The 24159-nt window shown below is 53.0% G+C and overlaps 1 protein-coding gene across 16 annotated transcripts in view; it reads right to left on the bottom strand.

Moving 5' to 3' along the window:
• ZNF618 (zinc finger protein 618) overlaps positions 1 to 24159 on the bottom strand; it is a 212010-nt gene that overhangs the window by 60714 nt on the left and 127137 nt on the right. For all 16 annotated transcript variants that reach the window (XM_055427638.2, XM_055427643.2, XM_055427641.2 and 13 more), the window contains 3 exons: positions 15638 to 15900; positions 2991 to 3068; positions 2316 to 2354 (listed from right to left, as the gene is read on the bottom strand). In XM_055427638.2, coding sequence (XP_055283613.1) covers positions 2316 to 2354; positions 2991 to 3068; positions 15638 to 15900 — 380 coding nt within the window. The remainder of the gene's footprint in view (positions 1 to 2315; positions 2355 to 2990; positions 3069 to 15637; positions 15901 to 24159) is intronic.

Genomic DNA, 24159 nt, shown 5'->3' with positions numbered 1-24159 from the left:
CTGATGCTCAGATTCTCCAGAAAACAGAGAGGTAGTCTCAGCCGCGCTGGCCTTTCACGTGGTGTAAGAACCACGTGGTGAGAGTCCCTTGGACAGCAAGCAGATCAAACCAGTCAATTCTAAACGAAGTCAACCTTGCATATTCACTGAAAGAACTGATGCTGAAGCTCCAAAACTTTGGCCACCTGATGCAAAGAGCTGACTCACTGGAAAAAACCATGATGCTGGGAAAGACTGAGGGGCAAGAGGAAAAGAGGGCAACAGAGGATGAGATGGTTGGATACCATCCCTGTTTCAATGGACATGAGTTTGAGCAAACTCTCATGTTAGGAGGTGGTGACGGACAGGGAAGCCTGGTGTGCTGCAGTCCATGGGGTCACAAAGAGTCGGACACGACTTGGTGACTGAACAACAAGAAGAATCCAAAGAAAGAGTGGATGAGAAAGTGCCTCAGAAGAAAACCTCTTAGAACCCAATGCAACTAAGGTCCTTCCTACCTCCTTGAACTACTCTGTCTTGGATATTCAAGCAGTGGGGGAGTCCTGTTTATTATTTTAAGAAACTTTTTCTGGTGGGATACCAAACCAGTAGAAGAACAGAGGTGCCCAAACTGGCCTGCTCAGCATCTGTTTTGGTAAAGAATTCATTTCCATATGGTCCCTGGCTGCGTTCATGCTCCATGGCAGAGCTGAGCAGATGTGATGGAGACATCTGGCCTGCGAAATCTAAAATATTTACTCTTTGGTCCCCTACCAAAAAATATGCTGACCACTGATACAGAAAAATGTACAAACCCTAAATGTTCAACTCGTCGCCCTGTCAGAAACTGCAAACATCTGTGTAACCAGTAACCAGCTTAAATCTTGAAACCCAGAAGCCCCTTTCCAAGGGTGACAGTGGCTCTGACTTCTTCCATCATGAGTTAGTTTCCTTCTGCTTCTACACTTTCCGTACACAGATCGTTAAGAAGAGGAACTCTTTCTGCTGGGCTCCTTCTGCTAGCGTTCTGTCTGTGGGTAACACACACTGCTGTGTGTAGCCGCTGTCTTTCCTTCTCACGGCTGTACCGTAGTCCTGTAGGTGTCTGTGAGAACACACTGGGAGTTACTCACCTATTCAGCTAGCGCTGGGTGGTTTCTGGTTTGAAGCTGTGATGAACAGTGCTGCTAAGAACATCTTTTTTTTTTTTAATTTTTTTGATGTGGACCATTTTTAAAGTCTTTATTGAATCTGTTACAATACTGCTTCTGTTTTATGTTTGTTGTGGGGTTTTTTGAGGCATGCAGGATCTCAGCTCACCAACTAAGGATGGAACCTGCACCCCTGCATTGGAAGGTGAAGTCTTAACCACTGGACCCTCAGGGAAGTCCCTGCTAAGAATGTCTTAATTCTTAGACATTCCTGCTCCACCTTTGAGTGGACATGTGCACTCACACCTGGGAGGGGACTGCTGGGTTCTGGAGCTCAGGTCTGTTGAGTGCAGAGAGGTTCCACCCCCGTCTACATCCACAGTCTGGCTGCCTACCAGCCCTGTGGGTTTAGATCTGGAGGGAAAGCAGGCAGGGCCCCAGCAAGCAGCCAAGTGGAACACTGTCCCCAGATGCTGAGGCTCCGTGCATCCCCAGGGCTGGGACACCGCGCCCCAGGATTCGTGCCTGTGAGTGCTCCTGAAATAACTCTCCGAAGTAGCATTTCCCAAACATCAGTTATGGCGACCGACCCCCGACCCATGCATGTGTGAGTGCGTGCTTAGTTGCTCAGTCCTGTCCAACTCTTTTGCGACCCCATGGACTGTAACCCGCCAGGTTCCTCTGTCCGTGGGATTGTCCCAGCAAGAATGCTGGAGTGGGATGCCATTTCTTCCTCCCTTCCTGACCCAGGGACTGATCTCGAGTCTCCTGCATTGGCAGGCAGATTCTTCAGCACTGGAGCCAACAGGGGAAGCCCCCCAGCCTATGAGTGGGAGTCAAAAGAACAGAGTGTACACACTGGGCCCTTCTGGGGGCGCATGTACATATTTTGCCAGTGAAGGGCCCTGAGAAGTCTCCAGCAAAGAAACATGTTCATCTTTGCAGAATTCAAGGTTTCCCCAGGTTACCGGGCCAGAGCACACTTTATTGCCTGTTAGCTTCCCTAGGACGACTATGCCATGGAGCACACTTTGGGAAAGGATGCTCCCAGGTGCCTCCTGGAAACTGCCCGGGGCCATCTTGGGGTGTAGAGTTGAGAGTTTCATCCCGGCCCTGGCTATCCCTTCCGCCCCCCTCCCCGGCCCTCTCAGTCCCCGCCACCCGAGAGGAGGGAAAAATACTCACTGCCTTGGGAGGCTCCCTCCCCTGAGGTGGCTTCAGTATCTGTAACAGAGAGGGAAGCGGGGTGAGCCAACCAGACAGTGGAAGGGTCACTGCCAAGAGGGAGAGAAGCTGAGAAGGCCGGGGCCAGGGGAGGCCGGTCCTGCGGGCCCAGGGGAGGCCGGTCCTGCGGGCCCAGGGGTACCTCTGTTCCACTCAAGATGCGGGCCCAAAGCCTTCCCTGTTTCCTGTTGCCCGGCAGGCCTTAACCTGGTGCCGTGCGTCCCTACCTGCCAGGGTCAGGCTCAGGGAGGGGCAACCACCACCCTTCCCGTCCCCGGCGTCCTCATCTCCAGCAGGGTGCTATCCCGTGAGCAACACGAGGTGACACGAGTACCTTCCGGCAGGCGCGGCTGACACTGAGCGGGACCGAATCCCCTTGGGAGGAAGCGGGCCCACGTGGGGCAGTCCAGAGCACTGCTGGCAGAAGCTTGGGGACACGTCTTGTGCACCCCTCCCCACTCCATCCCCACCCCAGGGTGCTCCCCAAGTTAAGGAGGTCTCTCCCCTTCACCTCAGGTTCTACTTCCACTGCAAAAAGTGCTCTGAGGTCACCCTTGAGGGGTCAGGGTGGAGAAAACAGGCAGGGGAGTGGGAGGGAGGGGTCCCTCGGCTCTGCCCCAGGTACATGCCACTCACCTCGGTGTGCCCGGACGTGGGTCTGGAAACAGTTGTAATATTTGTACTTCTTGCCACAGATTCCACACTCATAGGACCCTGGAAAACAGGAAGGGAAGAGACAGGTCAGCCAGCATCTAATGCACACAACCACGAGGCCCCAGGGCCTTGGTGACAACTTCACCCCTGGGCCCGCAGGACCGGCCCCCTCAGGGAAGACTAGGTGTGCTCAGTGGTGTCCGGCTCTTTGCAGCCCCACAGACTGTAGCCCGCCAGCCTCCTCTGTCCATGGAATTTTCCAGGCAAGAATACTAGAGCGGGTTGTTGTTTCCTCCTCCAGGGGATCTTTCTGACCCAGGGATCGAAACCATGTCTCTTATATCTCCTGCAGTAGCAGGCAGGTTCTTTACCATTGCGCCACCTGGGAAGCCCCAGGTAACACCAACTCTGTGCCAACAGGCTATCTTGTTCCCTAGAAGCAGGAGGGCAGTAAGGACCAGCAAAGACAGCACTGAGCTGGAGGCCGGGAGGCTGGGGTTGAAGCTCAGGTTTTTGACTCAACTCTCTGAGTGACCACGGCAAGTCACTACCCACCTCTGGGCCTTAGCTTCCAAATCTGTAAGACAGAGAATGTGACTTCTTAGGTTACTCATAGTTATTCCTTGAAAGAAGAAAGGAGATGAATGTAAAAGAATTTCAGGGTAAGGAATAAACTGCACCCATGTAGGGAAATCATCCCTTAGCTGCAACAGAATAATGTCCAGCTACCACTCCTCCTCGTCAGGATGGACAGAGGTTAAGAGGACAGGCTTTGAACCAGACACATCCAGATCCCTGTCCCTGTTCTGCCCCTCACCAGCAGCACGACCTTTGTAATTTCCTTGAACACACGAAGCCTCAGTCTGCTCAACTGTAAAATGGTGCTAATAGTACCTATCTCACAGGGGTGGCTCCATACAGCCCCCAGAAAGTGCCCAGCCCTACTACACACGTGTCTGGCAAGGAGAGGACCCCTCTCATCTGATGAGGGGCCATTTTATTCCCTCTGATGTGCAGAGATCAACCTGATGTAAATGCCTGACTCCAGCCCTCTTCCAGGTCCTTCTGGAGTGGGTAGCCATTCCCTTCTCTAGGGGATCTTCCTGATCCAAGGATTGGAACCCAGGTCTCTTGCATTGCAGGCAGATTCTTTACCATATGAGCCACTACAGAAGTCCTCTTCCAGAGGCAGGGAGACAGAAATGGATGAGTTCTCAGCGGGCACCAAAGACTGGTCAAAGGCAGAGCCTAGCCATGCAGAGCAGGGCAAAGGCCCACAGCAGGGAAGCCAGCAGAGCCCATCAGACTCAGCCTGGCAGAGGCCCCAGGATTTGGAAGGCCCTGCCCGTCCCTCACACAGACCTAGGCCCAGGCCCCATCCTTCCTAACAGAACAGCCTGGGAGCCGGCACACACACACAGAGTCCCTGGCCCCACTCCACACTAAGGGTACCTGAATGGCTGGGGCAGGGGCCTAGGAATCTTCCCTTCCCCCAAGTATCCACAGAGGATTCTGATGCTCAGCAACTAAGTGTGGGAACCACTGGTTTAAAATCCAGCAGCTCTGGGATGGAGTCTCAGCTCAACCCTTTACTGGCCGGCGTCAGTGTCCTTATCGGAAAAAATGTATGGAAGACTGAGTGAAGAATGAGCGGTGTTCCCACCACAAGTCCAGACAGTCAGTGCGCCAAGGCGCCACCAACTTCCGCTTCCGGGGTCTCACCCGGGTGCAGGAGCCTGTCCCTAAGTGTCAGTCGCTCGGCTGTGTCTGACTCCTTGCGACCCTACGGACTGTAGCCCGCCAGGTTCTTCTGTCCACAGGATTCTCCAGGCAGGAATACTGGAGAGGTCTGCCATTCCATTCCCTTCTCCAGGAGATCTTCCTGGCCCAGGGATTGAACCCAGATCTCCTGCATTGCAGGCAAACTCTTTAAGGTCTGAGCCACCACTGGGTGTGAACTCCAGGTATCAAGTTAAGTCAGAAGAGCACTGGGCTTGGAGCCTGATGGTGAGCTCGGCTCTGCCACCCCCTCCCTGGCTGTTTGATCCTTTTCCAGTTCGAGCTTCAGCTTCTTCACCTGTGAAACGAGACCATGATGCCTGCGTCTCATGATCAAAGTCAGGATGAATGAGCTACAACCCATCAGTCAGCAGACCCACCAGTGGGCAGAGCTACTTGGCCACCATGCGTCCCGCAAGGGAGGGCTGTCCTCCAAACCAGCGTGGAATTCAGCAGCCTGTTATTCAACAGTTTTATATGTGTTACCCTTGTCTCACTGGGAAAAATATACACACACAGAGGGCAAAGATCGGAGTGTATATTTCTCTGTCTTTAGCCCCGTGACTGGCACACAGCAGGGGCTCAGTAAATTCACAGCGTCCCACTGTTCTCCTCATCTGTCACTGCGTAATAAAGACCTGCACTCCACCCCCCGTGCTTCCACCTGCTCCTCAACAGTTTCTGCCGATTCCCCTTCAGTGATCGGGAATTTGCTGAACATCTTCAATGTGCTGGGCACCGAGGCCCCAACCATGAACAAGAAGCAATCACCGCCCTCTGTCTGATGGGAAGCAGACAGACCACTAGAAAAGGGGACCTGCAGGGTGATGATGCTATGACAGCCAAGTGCAGGACCTGGTGGCCACAGTGTGGGACCCTGACAAGGCTGCAGCAAGGGCGGCCAGTCTGGGGACTTGAGCAGGTGGGAGAAGGGAAAGGCAAGTGGAGGGGCTGGAGCTCCATGGAAGGCGAGAGGGGGTGTCTCTCCCCAAAGGACCGAGCACACAGCCTTGTTCAGACTTGACCCACTTCCGGATGAGGTCTCTGCCTTTCTCTGCCACAAGACTTGGGCCTCAATTTCTCCAACTGCCCTCAATGACCTAAGGGCTTTCCTCAAACTGTACAATAAGTATAGGCTGATGGACGGAGCCTACAGGGTGTGATGTCCCCATCTCATCCACCCAGTTGACACTGTTTATAAGCAGGTTGGTCCCACTGGCTTCTCCCTCAATCCACAGAGTGCCAAGGGTACCTGCAACCTTGCTCACAGACCGCCATCAATTCAGGGTCACAGGGGCACAGTTCGCCAGCCTCGGGCCCTCTCCTGGCTCCAGAGCAAAACAGACCCCTTGCCCGGCACACTGAGTCTCAAGACCGAGCACTGTGTTGGCAGGAGGGACACCTGAGCTCAAGGCCCTGCCTGCCCCTCATTCACCCTGGGACCCCGGGCTGCAGGTGTCCTGTCTACAGAAGGGTCTGGATGGGCAGAGGGGGCGGGGGCCCGGGGCGAGTGCAACAGAGCGGCAGCCCTACACTGAAGCAACGCCAGCGAACCTGGGTTCAAATCCCAGCTCACCACAAAACAGATGGGGCCCTGGACAAGCCAGGAAAAAACCCACAGCTCGGACTGCCTTTCTACAAAATGGACACAGTAAAATACTGCCCACCTCATTGAAGGAGACGGGGGAGAAATGACATAAGCAGTAACACTGAGATCACTCGGCACAGTACCCGGTACACAGCAGGCACTCGGTAAAGGAGAGTTGTCATTACTGTCAGTTTTCCCCAAAGTGCTCTTGGACCCAACTTCCTGAATGGGTCCTGGGGAGAGGGGCCCATGATCAAGCAAGCGGGAGGCATGGCCCGCCTGGGGAGACACGATGCCCAGGAGCTGTGCCGGCTGGAAGAGGACCGGCAGTAAAGGAACGCAACTGACCATTAACCCCAGGTTTCCCAACCAATTTGACCACAGAAGTTCTCTCTCTACAAGGCTCTGTTCAGAGCTGTAGTAACTTCTGCCAAAACGGGCCGCACACTCCCAACACTCGGATTCCTACACACTCTATCAGCCTGACAGCAGTCAGCTTCCAGGGTCCTGGGCAGGCTCAGATTTGCTGACCGGGGGCAGTGACAGGGCAGAGGAGGCTAGGGTCAGTCTCTGCAGACACTAACAGGCCCTGCGTACTCAGGGGTCTGCAGCTGACGCCGACATTCAGCCATGCCTCCACCCTCATGTTGCCCCATCAGGTCCTCCTGCACCTCAACCATCACGTACCAGATGCACGTCCCAACACTTCGTCAAAAATCCAGGTCCCCGAATACTGGCCTCGCACAGATCTGCCATGGAGGCTGCCATTCGGTGCTTTTCCATCTGAATTACGTAAAAAATCAGAGCCCTTAAAGATGGGGTGGGTTGGGAGGGGCCAGGTAAGGAGGACTCTCAAGTCTAGGGCTGGCCAGTCCCCTGAGCTCTCAGCACCTCAGTTTCCCCATCTGCACGCGAGATGGATGGACAAGGTCATGCTATCTGTTTCTTGACTAAAGAGCTTGTGCTGGCTAAGCGGCAGCCACGCTTCCCCAAGGGAGGCTGGGGTGCAGCAGAAGGCAGCAAGCAGCCACAGGACCAGATGCTCCTGAAGTTTTGTGCTTCCTCTGTCCTGACTCATAATATGGATAGAACATAAAATTATCCATCATGAGGTTCAGTTTAGTTCAGTTCAGTTGCTCAGTCATGTCCAACTCTTTGCGACCCCATGGACTAAAGCACACCAGGCTTCCCTGTCCATCACCAACTCCCAGAGCTTGCTCAAACTCATGTCCATGAGTTGGTGATGCCATCCAACCATCTCATCCTCTCTCATCCCCTTCTCCTCCGGCCTTCAATCTTTCCCAGCATCAGGGTCTTTTCTAATGAGTCAGCTCTTCACATCAGGTGGACAAAGTATTGGAGCTTCAGCTTCAGCATCAGTCCTTTCAATGAATATTCAGGACTGATCTCCTTTAGGATGGACTGGTTGGATCTCCTTGCAATCCAAGGGACTCTCAAGAGTCTTCTCCAACCACACAGTTCAAAAGCATCAAATCCACAGCGATTGTGAGGTTATAACCCAACATTTCTCGCCATAATCCTGCCAGCAAAATGACCCTCCAGGGACGATATGTCTCATGTGAGCTGTGGCATGGTATTCCCCTGGCCCATGCCCACTGTGTACCCCAGGCTGGTGCAGTGGCAGCTGGAGGGCCCTCTTGGGGACTCTCACTTCAGACGGTCCCCGTTCCGTCGCCTGCCTCCCTGCGCCCCACGCGTCCTGAGTCTGCTTCATTTCCCCATGACTCCCTGCCCCTGTCTCTCTTTACCAAGTGCAGGCGCTGCAAGTCTTCACTTGTGCCTCTCCAAAATCTCTGCGTGGGCTGGCCTCTGACCCCACTGCACCCCACTGCATGGGTGGAAAAGCAGCAATTTGCCCACTTCACACAGCCAGCTGGTGGGAGCAGCGGGGGGTGTGAACTCGGGGGCTTCTCACCCATCAGCTCAATCCATCCTCACAAGTCCAGCACAGAAAGGTGATTATTATCCCCATTTTTCAGATGACGGGGCAACACATCAGGCCAGAGGTGGCCTGATCTGTCCTGCTCCAGAGCCTGTGTGCGATCACCAGAGAGTCAGCCCCCGGGAGCAAGCAGAGAAGAGAGGGTACCTGCTAACAGCTACCATTTACCGAGCATATCCAGGCTTTTCATTTCCACCCTCCATCTTCCCAGAAGTCCTCGTGTGTTGGGACAACTCAACACCCACCTCAACCACGAACGTGAAAAGTTTCAGGCACCAGGGCTGGGGCCACTCACCGAGTGGCTAGTGAGCAACTGGGCTCCAGGCTGGCCCTCAAGGATCTAGAGCCACCCACCATCCTCATGCCAGGTCCAGAGGCCGTGGGAGCCGTGATACCCTGTTGGACATGAAGCTTTCCCAACACCGGGTAGCAGAACCGCCTACCATGTCTGGCACCACGACACAACCCCCCAGAGTGACCTATCAAGCGCCTGAGAGTGGCTGGCAGAACACGCCAGACACGGATTCGAGTCTTTTCCTCTCCCCCCTCCTGCTGTCACCAGTCATACAAGAATCAGTAAGTACTGATGACAAACATCTGTCCAGCACTGTCTATAACCTCCTGGCAGAGAGCCTGGCTTACGCTCCCTGCCAAAAGCACTGGACAGACCAGGTGAGGCCAGGTGAGAGCAGGTGGGTCCAGCTCCCACAGCCATGGAGGGGAGAAGCAGGAGGCTAAGGTAAAGAGGGAAAGTGGGCAGCAATCCTCAACTCTATTATGCCTTGCACCATCGAGCTCCTGATAAGTTCCAATGCCTTGCAGGATACACAAGATGCAACAAAGCAGAAATCCAGTGGAGGTGAAAGAGAGAAGAACAACACAAGGCAGGCGGATGGAGAGACAGCTCCTTACAATAGACGATCCTGTATTTAGCTCAAAGCAACTCGGGAGTGCACGTGCTCGGGAGCATCCTGCCCACTCGGTTCTAACATGCAGCAGAGCTGGGTGCACGGCCTACTGGGGGACAGGGACCCAGGAGAGGTAAGCTAGAAAGAGGACAAGTAGGTTTCCTGAGGCTCTCTGGGCGTGGACTCAGAACGAATGACCTGGGGCCAAGGTCCTCCATGTAGAGTACAAATCCCCTGGGGGTTCTGGCGCACAGGGAATTTTAAGAGGCCCAATTCCCAATTATCAATTGTCCACTGCATTTCTTCCTAAAACCCTAAAACCGATGGGCCAGAGAACACAGCAGGCAGGGAGGCCGTGCTCAACTGGCTCTTGTCACCACCACCCGTTTCCACATGGCTAACGCGGTGGGCTCTTCACCCACCCCGACTCCCTTACAGTGGTGTACAAGGGGGACGGGCATCTGAGAGCTCCAAGCAAAGAGAAGCTGGACTTAGAACGTGGGTGTGTCGAATGACTGGGAACAACTCCTTTTGTAAATTGGGTGATTCCTAATTCTTTGCTTTCCACAAAACTGAAGCAGGATCTAATGGAGTTGTCAGTGAAGAGACCGTTAAAAATAATGTCTGATGGTAGAGCCGTGTGATTTTTGGCATACAACTTGGAAAGAGTTCAAGGAATTGAGAGACACTGCTGAAACAAGGTTCCATCCTACCCCGGCTCCTTATTCATATGATCAAGCCTTCCAAGCACTTACACTTAAGAAAACGTAAAAAAAGGAATTAAATTAATGCTGAATCTTGTCTCGCTCGACAATAAGAAATATTAATTCACAGAAACACGAGCCCATGGAAGAAGAAATAAAGCCCCATCCATTTCATTAAGAGGTGCATTTTCCATAAAGTTTTACTTTTACGTTTGCTATTTATCTAAATTTGCTTTTGACAAATTGTATGCTAATAACAACTCGATCAGGGGAAAAAATGTTTTAAGACGTAGAGCTTTATGATCCCAACAAATTTTTTAGAAATTTCTATTTCAATTTGCGTACATCTTGTTGTGGGAGATGAGTGTGAAACAGTGATCAATAAAAGACTCTCAAGCATAAAAAATATATTACAGTAGGATAAAATCCTGTGAGAGAAGTGGACTGGAAATGTGAGTTCAAGGAGAAAAAGGAAAGATGTAAAATTTCTGACTGTTAAAGACGAGCCTGTTCATTTTTTTTTTAATGGATGATGGTGGATATCAGAAACGGTGGAGTTTGGAGTCCCCTGGATACATTTAAAATAGCAGTTCATAGCTTTATTTTCAAAATACCACATTTTAAAAACACAGTACTCCAGAAACTCTGTCCTTTGCAATAATTTAAACTTTGGATAGAAATGTTAGATGTCAACTCAAAAATGTGAAAGAGAATACGATTCCTCAAAATTCTTTTAGGAGATACTGAAGAAAAGAAGTCTGAAGCCATCAGCCTTTCTGCTTCCAGAGGTAAACCTGAACATGTCAACAGTCAAGGCTTTGACTCGTACCACCGGCCTCTGTTTTGCATTTTTTGTGTGCCAAGTTGCTTCAGTCCTATAGTGTCCAACTCTTTGTGACCCAATGGACTGTAGCCCGCCAGGCTCCTCTGTCTCCAGAATACTGGAGTGGGTTGCCGTGCCTTCCTCCAGGGGATCTTCCTGACCCAAGGATCGAACCCACATCTCTTATATCTACCTGCACTGGCAGACGGGTTCTTTACCACTAGCGCCAGCTGGGAAGCCCCACTTAGCATTTTTTGTCCCCCTTTACAAACACTTTCATACCAATCACTTCACTCTGACCTCAACAATCCTACTAGAAAGACAGGTAGATTTTATTATACCCACTGATCCATGAAGACCTTATGGCTCAGAGAGGTTAAAGGGCCCTCACACAGCCCCACAAGGGGCAGACCCCAGGTCTCTTGGCTAACAGGCCAGGGGTCCTTTGCCATGGAGACTCTCCAATCAGGACCCCCAACCCACCTTGGACCACCTGATGAAGAGTCAGCAGCAGGGATAAGATGCTCCTGGGAAGGAGGCCAGAACCCTTCCTTTCTGAGTGGCTGCAGCAAAGAGCTGAGGATTGGTTCTGGCAGGCTCAAGCCGAAAGCACTGCCAACGCCAACTGAAACAGGAAACTAACTATCAGCTGGCACCACAAAGCAGGATGCTCGCCGCTCAGGTTCATAGCAGACCAAAACCCATATGGCTGTGTCTGAACGGCTGCCTGCTCTTCCACTGCTCCTTCCAGAGCTGCGGCCAAGCTCCCAGCTCCTTTTTCCCCTTCTCTCCTCCCCGCCCAGCCCTGCATGTGTGTGTGAAAGCACCCCGAGCCCTGCTGCCCAAAGCCTGCTGCCTAGAAACATCCTTCCTGGATCCGGGCTCCCAGCTGACTGACTCTCCCTCCTGTACCAGATCTAGGGACCCCCTTCTGCTCACCCACATCCAGGACAGGACCTACTTCCCTCACAGGCCTGTCTTCAGTTATCAAACACTTTCTGTAATCACAGAGCCCTCCCTCAAACTGATTTGCAATCACATCCTGGTGATTTTCCTGCACTGGGGTTGGGGCTACTTGGAATGTGTCTGCTCAGACCCCTCCTATCAAAATGCTCTAAGTTATGAACACTTATATTCCATCATCTCTTCTGCACCATTCCTCTAAGGGCTGGATGTATTTTTGCTGTAAACCTAGCTTGTCTTGTCTTCATCACCTAGGACAAGGATGGCAGCAAGCAGGTGTCCATTTCAGATTTTCCAATTCTCGCTGACTGGCTGTGACTTCTTAGTGTACTGTGCTGAGAAGGACCCTGAGATACACTGTTGGGACATGTGCAGCCAACAGTTAGGGATGCCTTTCACTTTTGGATTTACCCAACAAAGTTATCATGGTCAGTATTACCTCTGCTCTTCTTGCTAAAAAAGAAACTTGATATGTTGCTGCCAAGCTCCATAATGATTTCAACGGCAGTGACATTCTTTCAAGAGTGAGAAGTACCCTTTTCAGTACAAAGAATTTCTGGGCAGCAGAGAACTAGCAGAGACTACTTGCAAGCCTGGCAGCCAGCCTCCTGGGCACCGATGCCCCTCCCCATGCTCCTCGTCTGAGAAGCTGCCAAGTGCCATCCATGTATCCATGACCCAGGCTCCTCCACGGGAAGTGCCTCGGATAATGTTTGTGTCACTGGGAACACTGTTTATCTGATGGCTGTGAGGACCTGGGGGTGGAGACAAGAGGGATGGAGCTCAGAGAGAAGGCAAACGGGAGGGTTCCCTCACGAGACAGCACTGGCTGATCGAATAGGAGCGCTATTCTGTTCAGTGACAGAGCTGGCCAGAGCCCTCTGCATCCCTGCCAAGTGCCTCGGGAACATGTTAACTCCACAGTGCCCAGCCACACTGTAGCACAAGCTCATTCGGACAGCAACTCTGACCAGCATCCCGCCCTGGCCACAGCCCAGGGAATGCCTTCCCTCCTTGTTTTACTTCCAGGAGCAGGTGGGACAGGGTGTTATGAAGTGGAGTTGCCAAGTCTCCTCCATCTCCCAGGACTCTGCTTGCCCCTCTATAAAATGAGGGCACCAAGTGCCAAATGGAGCACGTGGGGCTCCATTGCCCACATCCACATCCATGGCAAACATCAATAATCAATCATGCCACCCTTCAGAACCTTCAACACGGAACTCCTAATAGCCAGCAGCGACTGCTTGGACTTGGCCCATAAGATAATGTCTATATGCCACTCTGAGAAGGGATGAGTTCACAAGGTTCCATTCTAACATCATTTATTTTTAAATTGCCTTTCTCTCCTGCTACTAAAAGGCCAGGCCAGATTCCTTCGAGCCTGACCCTTGGCAGAAACTACACCCTCAAGGTGGAAGGTCAGCCTTGACGGGTGGGAGACAGCCGTCACCACCAGCAGGAAGCGCCCGGCTCCGGCTCTGGTACCAGCTCCCAAATGGCAGCTCCACCGCTAACCGTGGCTTTTAAACCTTTTCCACAAGGGTCCTCAAAAGCAGTTTACTCAGAAATTTGAAAACATCCTGAAAGTCCCTGGATTCTGGCAGGGCAGGAGGGAGCAGTACTAGAAGGAGCTCAGGTGAGGAAATCAAGAAGCAACCAGAAGCCGTGTCTTCTGACACCTCATCCACTGCCGACTTTCTTCCCCATCCTGTTTCTTCTCTACGGCACACTGGCTTGCTTCTCAGACTCGAGGAAAAAGCAGAAACTATTACCACTCTTTCCGTTTGAAGGGGTATGTTATACTATCAACACGAGTATCACTGCAAATAACGGTGAACTATTTACTAAGTACGATGCTGAGTGCTTTATACACACGATCGCGGTGCATCCTCACACAGTCCCGTGAATTTGCAATCGTGAGAACTAAGGCACAGAGAGGTCAAGCAGCCTGCCCAAGCCATAATGGACACGAAGTCAGGGAACCTGCGTTCCCAGGCTGAGGAGCCGAGATTTTCCACGCAAACACTGTCCCCCACCCACTGCCCCTCTGTGTGGTTCCTACACCTGTGGGGTGGCCAGGACAGGGAGCATGCCTGCTTTAGCAGAAGAGGAGAGGAAGGCAGAGCAAGGGCAAGGACCCTGCTGCTGAGAAGCAGCTGAGCTGGAAACCAGCGTCCGTGACTGGCACGAGGCCCTGGGGCCTCTCACTGTGCAGGCAGCTGACCCGGGGAGGACCCCCCAGCATCTCCTTAGCATGGCCGCTCCAGGCTTCCCCCCTGAAGCCTGACTGCCGACCCCACCTTAAGATTCAGATTCAACGACACTTCACCGGACACCTCCTGGTGAAGGGAATACATAGCTCCTGGGTCCAGTGAATCTGAAAACACTGCCTGCCCCGCAAAAGTGAGCATGGGCAGACCCTCTCCTCGGTTAACTAACACCTCCCTTATAGGCTAACACAGTCCTTGGCCGTGGGGTATGAACCTGGGTAGCGGGAGGTACGACAAGTCCTGGAGAAGACTCCTCTTTCACGCGACACTGGGCTAGGTCACACGTGCTCTTCAGCAAGTATTTCTGGTTCATTCCCCTTCTGTCCTGGGGGAGGAGGGCACTTGCCAGCCTCCCTGAGGACGCGTGTGGTCCCCTGAGTAACCCGGATGATGCCAGAAGCAGGCTACCAGCAGGACACTGGAGCGACCCAGGCAGGGTGACGGAGACCACAGCCAGCTGAGGTAGAGCGGGGAAAGGGAGCTCGAGGCCGAGCCCCAGCGGCCGGGAATAAACGGCAACGGGACTTGAGCCTAAACTTGGGGAAAGAGAGCCGGGGAGCCTCCCGCCACCAGGCCCTGCTTGCCTCTCACGAGACGGGAGCCTGGGAAGTCAGGAGGAGGTGGGCAGAGCTGCCCCAGGAGGGACAGGCAGGTGGCCTCCTGAGCACAAGAATGCGGAGGACAGCAAGTTTGCAAACGGAGGTCTGGGAACCGACCAGGCAAGGCTTCTGTGCCAGGATGGGGCACGTGAACTATAATATTTTACAGGCCGGGGCTGCAAAACTGGTGGCCCATGGAACGACTCTAACCACAGATATGTTTCCTTTGGCAGATTTTAAAAGTCAGATTAGTCACCAGTGTTTAACACCAGAAGAATTTACCTTAAAATTCTCATTTCTGGCGTGTGCTACGTCCAGAGGTCTAGCCACGCTGAGCCCATCTTCCAAGTTAGTTACCGTTACCTCTCCAGCTGGACCCGAGCCCCACCACCTGCTCGTCTGGCTCATCTCCACGGTGCTAAATAAATGTATCTGTTGGGCCTTGTGGGCATCTGAGTTTGCAAACCTGGCAGGACTGCAGGCAGCCTTGGTGGGGTATCCCCTGGCTCACGCTGAGAAGTGGGGAGAGATGGTTTCTAAGAAACTCATTTCTCTGAGCTCCTCTGAGCCTGGCCCAGACCACAAGAGGCAGAACAAAGTGCCAGATTACGACTCATCCGATCCTGATCAGACAACTAATCCGAACAGGACCCACACCGAAAGTCGCCCCTGGGGAAGCCCAAGAGGAAGAAATGCAGATGGGCATTTAGGACACTGAGTGGTGTGGGCTGTGCTGGACGCACAGTGGGAGGGATTCCACCGGGCCTGCCGGAAGTTCCAGGCATCTGACTGGAGCAAAATCTGAAAGGGCAGGTCGGCTTTGCCATGTCAAGTGAGAAGACAAGCGCCCCAGAGCAGAGCTGAGCAGGTAAAGGCGAGTGCCAGGAGCCGAGGCCCTTTCCTGAGGGCAGAGGGGAGCCACAGAAGGCCCCTTCAGCCGGGAAGGGGCAGGGATCCCAGGCCTGTCTCCCCCAGCACTCTGCCGTACACTCCCACCCTGGCCCCGGCCCGACCCTGCGGACAGGCGCTCACCCAGGGTCTGCTGGTTGCGGACCCCACCGATCACCACGCAGATCTCGGCGGGCACGTCGCCGGTGGTCCCGTCCTTGCTGACCGCCTTCTTCTCCTCCTTGGCCTCACCCTGCCAGATCACCTCCTGGATGTAGTCGTCCGGCAGCTCCGTCTTGACCTTCACTTCCGTCATTGTTCCCTGCTCGGTGCTGAGCGAGGCCTCAGCCGGCGCGGGCTCTGGCCCCTCCAGCTTGGTGCTTTTCTGGCTGCGCTTCAAGCGCTCCCTGGCAAAGAAGAGAGTCTGCTCAGCGTGGACCCCAGCACTGCCCCAGACCTACCTGGAAGCCCCCCTCCCAGTCCAGGAGGTTGCAAAATGTTCGGCTACAGACCCACCTCTCATGTAACCATTACCTTAAAAAGCACATGCCACTCAGCTGCCCCTGAGGATCCTCTCGGGAACCCTGGGGGCTCCAAGGAACACAGTTTGAAAATCACTGGGCTCAGATGACTCCAATTCCACCCATTTTGCTGATGGAGAAGCTGAGGTCTAAATGTGACCAATTAATTCTTATAACTGGAGCTACATAAGACCTGCAAGGAAAGCTCTGGCTGGTAGAAATCAGCTCTTCTCAAGCTTCGTTGTGCCCATGAATCAGCTGAGAATCTTGGTAAGATGCAGTTTTGGTTCAGCAGGTCTGGGGTCTTGCCTAAGAGTGCATTTCTAACAAGCGGCCAGGGGGCCAGGTGCTACACTTGGAGCAGTAGGGGTTTCAGCGGCTTGATGTGTGCAGAGCGGGGTCCGCCCCACCCTTTGCAGAAGGGCTGCAGAGTTCCTCCTGCTTTATAGACAGGAACGTACAAGCCGAAAGGCAGGGAAGCTATGGAACCAATCTGGGCCCCCACCCTCTGGCCTCTAGGTGGCTCTTCAAATAAGAGAAACTGTCCTCAAGTTAATACGCTAATACGGAGGAGGGCACTGAGGTCTCGCGCAGAGCTGTGACCTGCCCAGGGCCACACATAAGACTGGTGGCCGGCCAAGGCAAGAAGCCAGGTCCCCACCATCCACTGGAACCACTCTCCTTTCAGGGAGACTCCCTGTCTTATCACAAGGGCCCCTTGTCCTTCTGGCATTGGTTGGAAAAGCCAAGGTGTGCACAGGTTGGGGAATCTGATCATATTCCAGGCCTGTGATGCTGCCTTGGCCAGATCCACTGCTCCAGAAAGGCAGCTGCACCGTAAACTTCAAGGCTCAGACTCAGGCAGGCTCAGGCAGGGCCAGCTAGTATACCAACTGGAGCTTAGTGGAAGTGTCCACGCAGGGAGGCAGGACCTGGGGTCTCATCCTGGATTGGCAGGAGGCTTCCTGTGTGACTCTGGGCAAGACCATTCCCCTCCGGGCTTCCAGCTCCATCTACCCCAAGAGCACGGATTTTATCATGGCCACTGTCCCTCCCAGCTCTCAGCTTTCTCCCAGGTTGGGGAACTGAGCAGAGACAGAGAAGGAAGGCCCTAGCTGATGAGGAGAGGGCGCAGGAAAGCCACTGGGGAGGTGCTGTGGACGGCACTGCACCCCCCACCCCCACTTTATATGGTGAAGTCCTAATCCCCAGTGACACTTTATCTGGAGATAAGGTCTTTACCAGGTAATTAAGGTTAAAGAAGATCAGAACAGTGGGGCCCTTATCTGATAGGACTGTGGCCTTTGAAGAAGGGGAGATCTTTCCCACTCCTTCCCAGCAGGTAAGAACACAGAGAGGAGGCTGTCTGCAAACCAAGAAGAGGGAGCAGAGGCGGCCTGGCAGGAAAAGGATGCAAGGAACTGAATTTGGATCATCCCAGGGCTCATCTCAGAACTGATATTCTCAAGTTGTGGGTTCCTGCAAAACTGACTTCACTCCCCGAGCCTCAGTCTTCACACCCATACAATGGGGATAAACACAGCACCTACTCCACAGTGCTGTGATGCAGACACAAGGCAGCGTCTGCAAGGGACCTAGAGGAATGGCCCCAGTGGAGACATTCTAAGGGTACCTACCATCTATGGGACGGTGGGAGGGAAAGGAAGCGTGCAGAAGACATTGGAGAGGGTCTGACACGGTGTTGATTTTACTGCAGGGTCCACAGAAGTAAGCCAGTGGGGTCAAACCCAGCACTGCCACCACAGCTTGCCCCTGCGTGGGCCCTGACCCTCTCTGAGCCTGTTCCTGCGCAGGGAGACAGGGAGCCCCGCACCCACTCAAAAGGCCCCGAGAGGATCAACTGTAAAAAAACTGGAGAACCAGAACACTCTAGAGTGACTAAGAGAAACTTCTGATGGAAGTTGCTGAAACCCCTATTCCTGCCCTGAGACCTAGCAGGGTACCACTGGCCAGTCCTGCCTACTATGATGCTCGCGGGGCACAGAGATGGGACTCAGGAACCCTGTCTGATTGCCAGGGGCCAGTCTGGCAAGAACACAGCCCACAGGTCCTGGGGCAGTTAGGCCACTGAAGACCCTTCCCTGGCCCAACCAGGCCTGAAGAAGGCGCTCAGCAACAAGCTCAGAGCAGACATGCTTCCCAGGGCCAGAGAAGAGGTCAGCAGAGCGGAGGCGTCCCACCTGTCAGCGGTCCCTGCAGCTGACATCACAGGGCAGCAAGGACAGCCCCCTGTCCAGAACACCCTCACCCTTGGGTCTGAGACCATCCCAGCTAAGCAGACTCAGGGTCCCTTCCTGCCCTCAAGGACCTCCACAGCATCTGCCGTCCTGGTGGGAGGGAGGGCTGCTGGGAGTCTGACAACTTGGGTGTCCACAAACCCCGCAAACTCGGGCCAGACACTCCCCTCTCTGAGGCTCAGTATCCTTGTCTGTTAAAGAAGGACCACCATGAACCTTGTCAGCGTGGGGCAGGTAGTGAGCCAGGAAGCTGCACAGAATGGATGAGTGTGGATGGCAGCTGCCATTATGACGACACTGGTCCACGATGATGTCCCTGCCTCCAGAAAGCCTTCCCTGATTGCTCAGGATGGAATTAGAACCCCATCTCTGAATGCACCCATCCCCCTGTCTGCCTGGCATGGGTAACTCTTACACCGGGAGCTACGTCAGCCATCGTCTCACCCACGGGCACAACAGCACGCAACCATCCACTCTCTTAAAGGCGACACCCCTGAGCCCACGCTACACTGAGAACATGGGGACTTCTCTTCCTCCGGCTTCACAATTTAGATTTACAAGCCCAAATATTGCTTTTCTTGGATGCTTTACATTTAATTAGGTGTCCTCATAACAATGGAATTGCAGAAGTACTTATATCACTTTGAATTAGTGGTGCAGCTCTTTCAAACTTCTTTAAAAATTTTTTTTCATATATCATTTTCTAAAATAGAGCTCATTATTTTAATTATATCCATTTAAATGTACAGTGGAGCCCTTGGATATTCTCAGCACGAATCATTAGGTATATTAGTGAAAAAGCACTTGGAATCTATCTACATGCTGACACTCCATAATCTATTCTATTTGTGTCGCTGTAAAATAGATTTATATATAGATAACTACAAAATAGTTGCTCAAGATATGCTATGAATTTTATATTTAACCCGAGTCACACTTCAACATAAAATCTAAAGTCAGGCACTAAAAGGATATTTCTCAGTAAGTACATGCTGCCTGTGGTCACTGCTTACCACTCAGGCCAGAATGCCAGGATAGGAGCCAGATCAAGCAGGTCCCTGCCCAAGGAATTCCCGAAGGGACCTGGCCTTTCACTAAGGCAATGGTTCTCGAAGTGTGATCCTTGAAGGCCTAGGGGTTCTAAAGCGAGGACCCAAAAGCACCCATGGGGCCTGAATTATAAGGGTGGTGGTGAGTAGGCCTCTAGGAACACCACTTTCTCTGTCTCTAATACCAGAACTTTGCTTTTAGTGGTGGTGGGGGTGGGGTGGGGTGGGGTGGGTAAATGGTGGCCCCTCCAAAAGACAGAAAGTGTGAGTCGTTCAGTGGTATCCCATTCTTTGGGACCCCATGGACTGTAGCCCGGCAGGCTCCTCTGTGCATGGGACTCTCTAGGCAAGAATATTGGAGTGGGTAGCCACACCCTCCTCCAGAGGATCTTCCCAACTCAAGGAGTGAACCCAGGTCTCCTGCTGCAGGAAGATTCTTTACTGTCTGAGTCTCTGGAGGAGCTAAAAGATAGACCCATGACCTAATCCCCGGAATCTGTGAATGTGAACTCATTTGGGAGAGGGCTCTTGGCAGATGTAATTCATTTCAGGATCTTGAGACAAGACTGTCCTGGATTCTCTGGGTGGGCTCTACGCGCAATGACAAGTGCCCTTATAAGAGACACAGGTGGGATCTGACAGACAGAAGAGGGGACAATACAGAGCAGATGAGAAGACAGGATAACCACAGACTGGACGACGTGGCCACAAGCCAAGGGGTGCTGCAGCCACCTGAAGCTGGAGAGGCAAAGAGCAGATCTGCCCCCAGAACCTCCCGACAGTGTGTGACCCTGGTCTAGACCTGGTTTCAGACTTCTGGCCTCCAGAACAGTGAGAGATCGAATTTCTCTTGTTTTAAGCTACTCAGTTTGTGGTATTTGTTACAGCAGCTACAGGAAACTAATACACTGTTGTTGCTGCTGCTGCTGCTGAGTCACTTCAGTCGTGTCTGACTCTGTGTAACCCCATAGATGGAAGCCCACCAGGCTCCCCCGTCCCTGGGATTCTCCAGGCAAGAACACTGGAGTGGGTTGCCATTTCCTTCTCCAATGTGTGAAAGTGAAAAGTGAAAGTGAAGTCACTCGGTCATGTCTGACTTGTAGCGACCCCATGGACTGCAACCTACCAGGCTCCTCCATCCATGGGATTTTCTAGGCAAGAATACTGGAGTGGCGTGCCATTGCCTTCTCCGACTAATACACTATGTGTGACTAAATTAGAAGAAACAGCCCCAAAGCAGTTAACTTTCCAAACCTGTGGCTTCCGCCAGTCCTGAAATTTTCTTCTGCTTTGTTCCTACTCATCCCCATGGCCGGGTCTGATCTGGTCAGTCAATGTGCCCACATGCCTACCCGGGGAGGTTTCAGAAACAAACCTCTTCCTCTGGGTCTTACCAGATGGTTCGCTGCTCATATCCACCCCATCACATCGGGCGCTCACGAGCGCCCTGTGCCAGACAGGGAACCAGAGCAGAGGGCAGGGTCCATGTCTATTCCTCCCCCCTCCACATCTAGCCCCAGCCTAGGGCCTGCTGCACAGGACAGACCCATCAACACGATGTACAATGAACGGTGTGGTGTGCCCAAGGACACACAACCTCCAGCAATGAATCCGAGACCAATTCTTGCAACTTCTGTCCTAGAGTCGTTCTCACTGAGCCCTGCAGGCCGAGAGAGCCACCAAACAACTTCTCAGTGAACTGGAGGCCCAAGGACAAATGCCATTTCTGGCCACAATGAAGGAAGAGTCCCAGTGATGCCAGATGCCCAAGAGTCAACCAAAGTTCTTTCTGGGTGGAGTTTCTACATCATCCCACCACAAATGCTAGCCCTTAAAATTCTAGCAAGTCTCAGGGGTCATGAGAAGTCCTCAGCACACTGGAATCCCGTCCTGCCCCTACTCGAGTCAGTTTTCCCATCTGATGATGAGTGAGCTGGAGTCCGAGATGCCTAAGGCCCTGGTGGAGGCCAGACCTCTGCCCCACAGGTGTGCATGTCTCCTGTCTCTGCCACAAGGCTCAGCCTCAGGGCCACTCCACCTTCACCAAAGGCCACTGCTTATTTCCTCTGGTACTTTAGCCACTGAAATAACGCTAAAGCTGGTATGGGGCGGAGCTCTAATCACAGTGTGTAAGTAATGATTTGGTTAACTCTCTCTAGAATAAAACCTCATTAAAAGACTCCACTCATTACGAAAGACGGTTAACTGGCCTCAGTTCAGTTCAGTTCAGTTCAGTCGCTCAGTCGTGTCCGACTCTCCGCGACCCCATGAATCACAGCACGCCAGGCCTCCCTGTCCATCACCAACTCCCGGAGTTCACTCAAACTCATGTCCACAGAGTCGGTGATGCCATCCAGCCATCTCATTCTCTGTCGTCCCCTTCTCCTCCCGCCCCCAACCTTTCCCAGCATCAGAGTCTTTTCCAGTGAGTCAACTCTTCGCATGAGGTGGCCAAAGTATTGCAGTTTCAGCTTTAGCATCAGTCCTTCCAATGAACACCCAGGATTGATCTCCTTTAGAATGGACTGGTTGGATCTCCTTGCAGTATAAGGGACTCTCAAGAGTCTTCTCCAGCACCACAGTTCAAAAGCATCGATTCTTCGGCGATCAGCCTTCTTCACTCAAGCCGCGCTTAAACACACACTGTCTATGGACGCATGTGGTATTAAGTGAATTAACACGCGTCCAGCCACAATGTCAGGCCCGTGTGTCCCCTGCTGCAGACGCTGACCACTGACCTAGTCCTCCAGTTCTACCCAGCTGCCCGCCTACCGACAATTGGAGCAGAAATTACGATTATTTGCAGATGTTGGCAGGCTCCTCCTTGGCAGTGCTTCCCAAGTCCAGTGAGGTTCCTGCCCCCCGGCCCCATTCCACCAGAGCAGTTCTTTCCAAGGCCTCCCAAGGACCTCCAAGCTCCTAGATCCAACAGTCCCTACTCGGTCCTGGCTGAATTCATCTCTATCAGCAGCCTTGAACGAGCTCCCCTCGTTTCTACTCCAACTCTTTCCTCGCTACGCTCTGGGCCCTCCCGTGGGCCTCGCACCTTCCAGCCACTCCTCTTTCTTCTGGGGGTTCCTCTTCACCACCCAGCCTTTCCATGTCAACCTGGCCCAAGGATAAGTTCAAAAGCCTCTTCTATTTTCACTCATACTCACTTCCTGCATAACTGCACCTATATTTGTGCTTTTACATATGAACTATGTGATCATGAACTGCAAATCCTATCTCCAGCCTGGACCTCTCCCTGAGCTCCAGACCTGCCTGAACAACTGCCCGGTGGACACCTCCACCTGGATGCCTAACAGGCAGGCACCCCTATTTACAGGTCCAAACTGACCTGTGGCTGTGCCCTTTCCCGCAAGTCAGGAAATTCTCCTGACTCCAATCCCAGTGCTCTTCACGCTAAACCCTGCAGCCAAGGACACAGTCATCAGTTGACGGCAGTCTTCTCCATTTCGGTTAGTACAGTTCCAGCACTCTGGGACCATCCTAGTCTCTTCCCTCTCACTCCCTACTCATCAGTCTACCCGCAAATCCTATCAACCCCACCTTCAAAATCTGTCCAGAACCCGACCACTGCTTACCAGCCCACCGCCACCACTCTCATCCAAGCTGCCTTCCCTCTCTTGTCTTGCTGTAATATTTCCACAGCCTGTCTCCCTGTTCCTATCCTGGCCGGGCCAGCTCACGTCACTCCTTGGCTCAAAACCCACTTACGGTTCTGGATCTCACCCACAGTAGCAGCCAGAGTCCTTGCTTCAACTCTCAGGGCTCTGAGACACGCCTCACGTGCCCAATGACTTCATCTGCTAACCTGGTCCCTCTCGTTTCCACCCCAAGGGGCCACATCGGCCTCCTCCCCGTCCCCTGAGCAGGCGGGGCAGGCTCCTGCCTCAAGCCTTTGCATCTGCTCTTCACCCTTTCTGAATACTCTCCCCGGTCCCCAGATGCCCACGGCCGGTTCTCCCCTCCAGGTCTTCACTCAAACACCCACATCCCTGCCCTGCCCCACATGTTCTGCTCAGAATTCACCCTGCACTCATGGAACACTCCCGTTACCGCTCGTCCTCTTCAACGTCTCCCCGGCTAGAATGAGAGCTTCAAGAGGACAGGGATGTTGCCTCCTCGGCCTGCTGCTGCCCGCAGTGCTGCCCGGTGTGGGCAAGGAGATCGACCAACACCTGCTCACCTAAGAAGCCAAGAATGAACCCTGCAAAGGTCAAGGCAGCGTGGCCTTTGAGGTGTCTCCCTCTCCCCACCCCTCAAAAGAATTGCCGATGGCTGGACTGCTTCAGCTGACACCCAGAAGTGAAGGCAGCAACGTCCCACCCATCTGGCCCTCGGGAGAACACAAGCTGCAGACGTTTCAATGGAGCCAATGCTCTGAATAAGCGAAGCTTCTTCCTGAAGTGTCACAGTCCTATCTTCATCCTTTCTGATGGAAATTTTCTTGAATGCAACAAGCTCTTCCTACTTTCTGAAATGGCAACAGGGCAGCCTTAGCAATGCTCTGACACCATCACTTTTTTTTTCCTCCAGCTTTGAGATACTACTGATATATAACATGCAAGTTCAAGGTGGACAGGGTGGTAATCTGGTATTACAAAATGACACCAGCCCCTGAAGATGCAGGGTCACTATTATATCTTCCATAAGCAGATTCAGGCCGTTGGGCAGGGGTGGGGCACTGAAGTCTCAGGGTGATACCCACAAAGGAGCCTGCAGCCTCAGAACAGTGGCTCTGGGAAGGCCCCCTCTGCTTCTAACAGGGTCTGGCTCCGAATCTCACTGCCAATTCCCTGTGGCTCCACCCCCCTGCTTTCTGTACCCCTGTA

This window comes from Moschus berezovskii, chromosome 7, assembly GCF_049115385.1.
Source record: "Moschus berezovskii isolate FMDL1 chromosome 7, NW_MosBer_1.0, whole genome shotgun sequence".
NCBI classification, from domain to species: Eukaryota; Metazoa; Chordata; class Mammalia; order Artiodactyla; family Moschidae; genus Moschus; species Moschus berezovskii.
The sequence above is the reverse complement of the archived record's forward strand: the minus strand, read 5'-3'. Positions and strand labels throughout refer to the sequence as shown.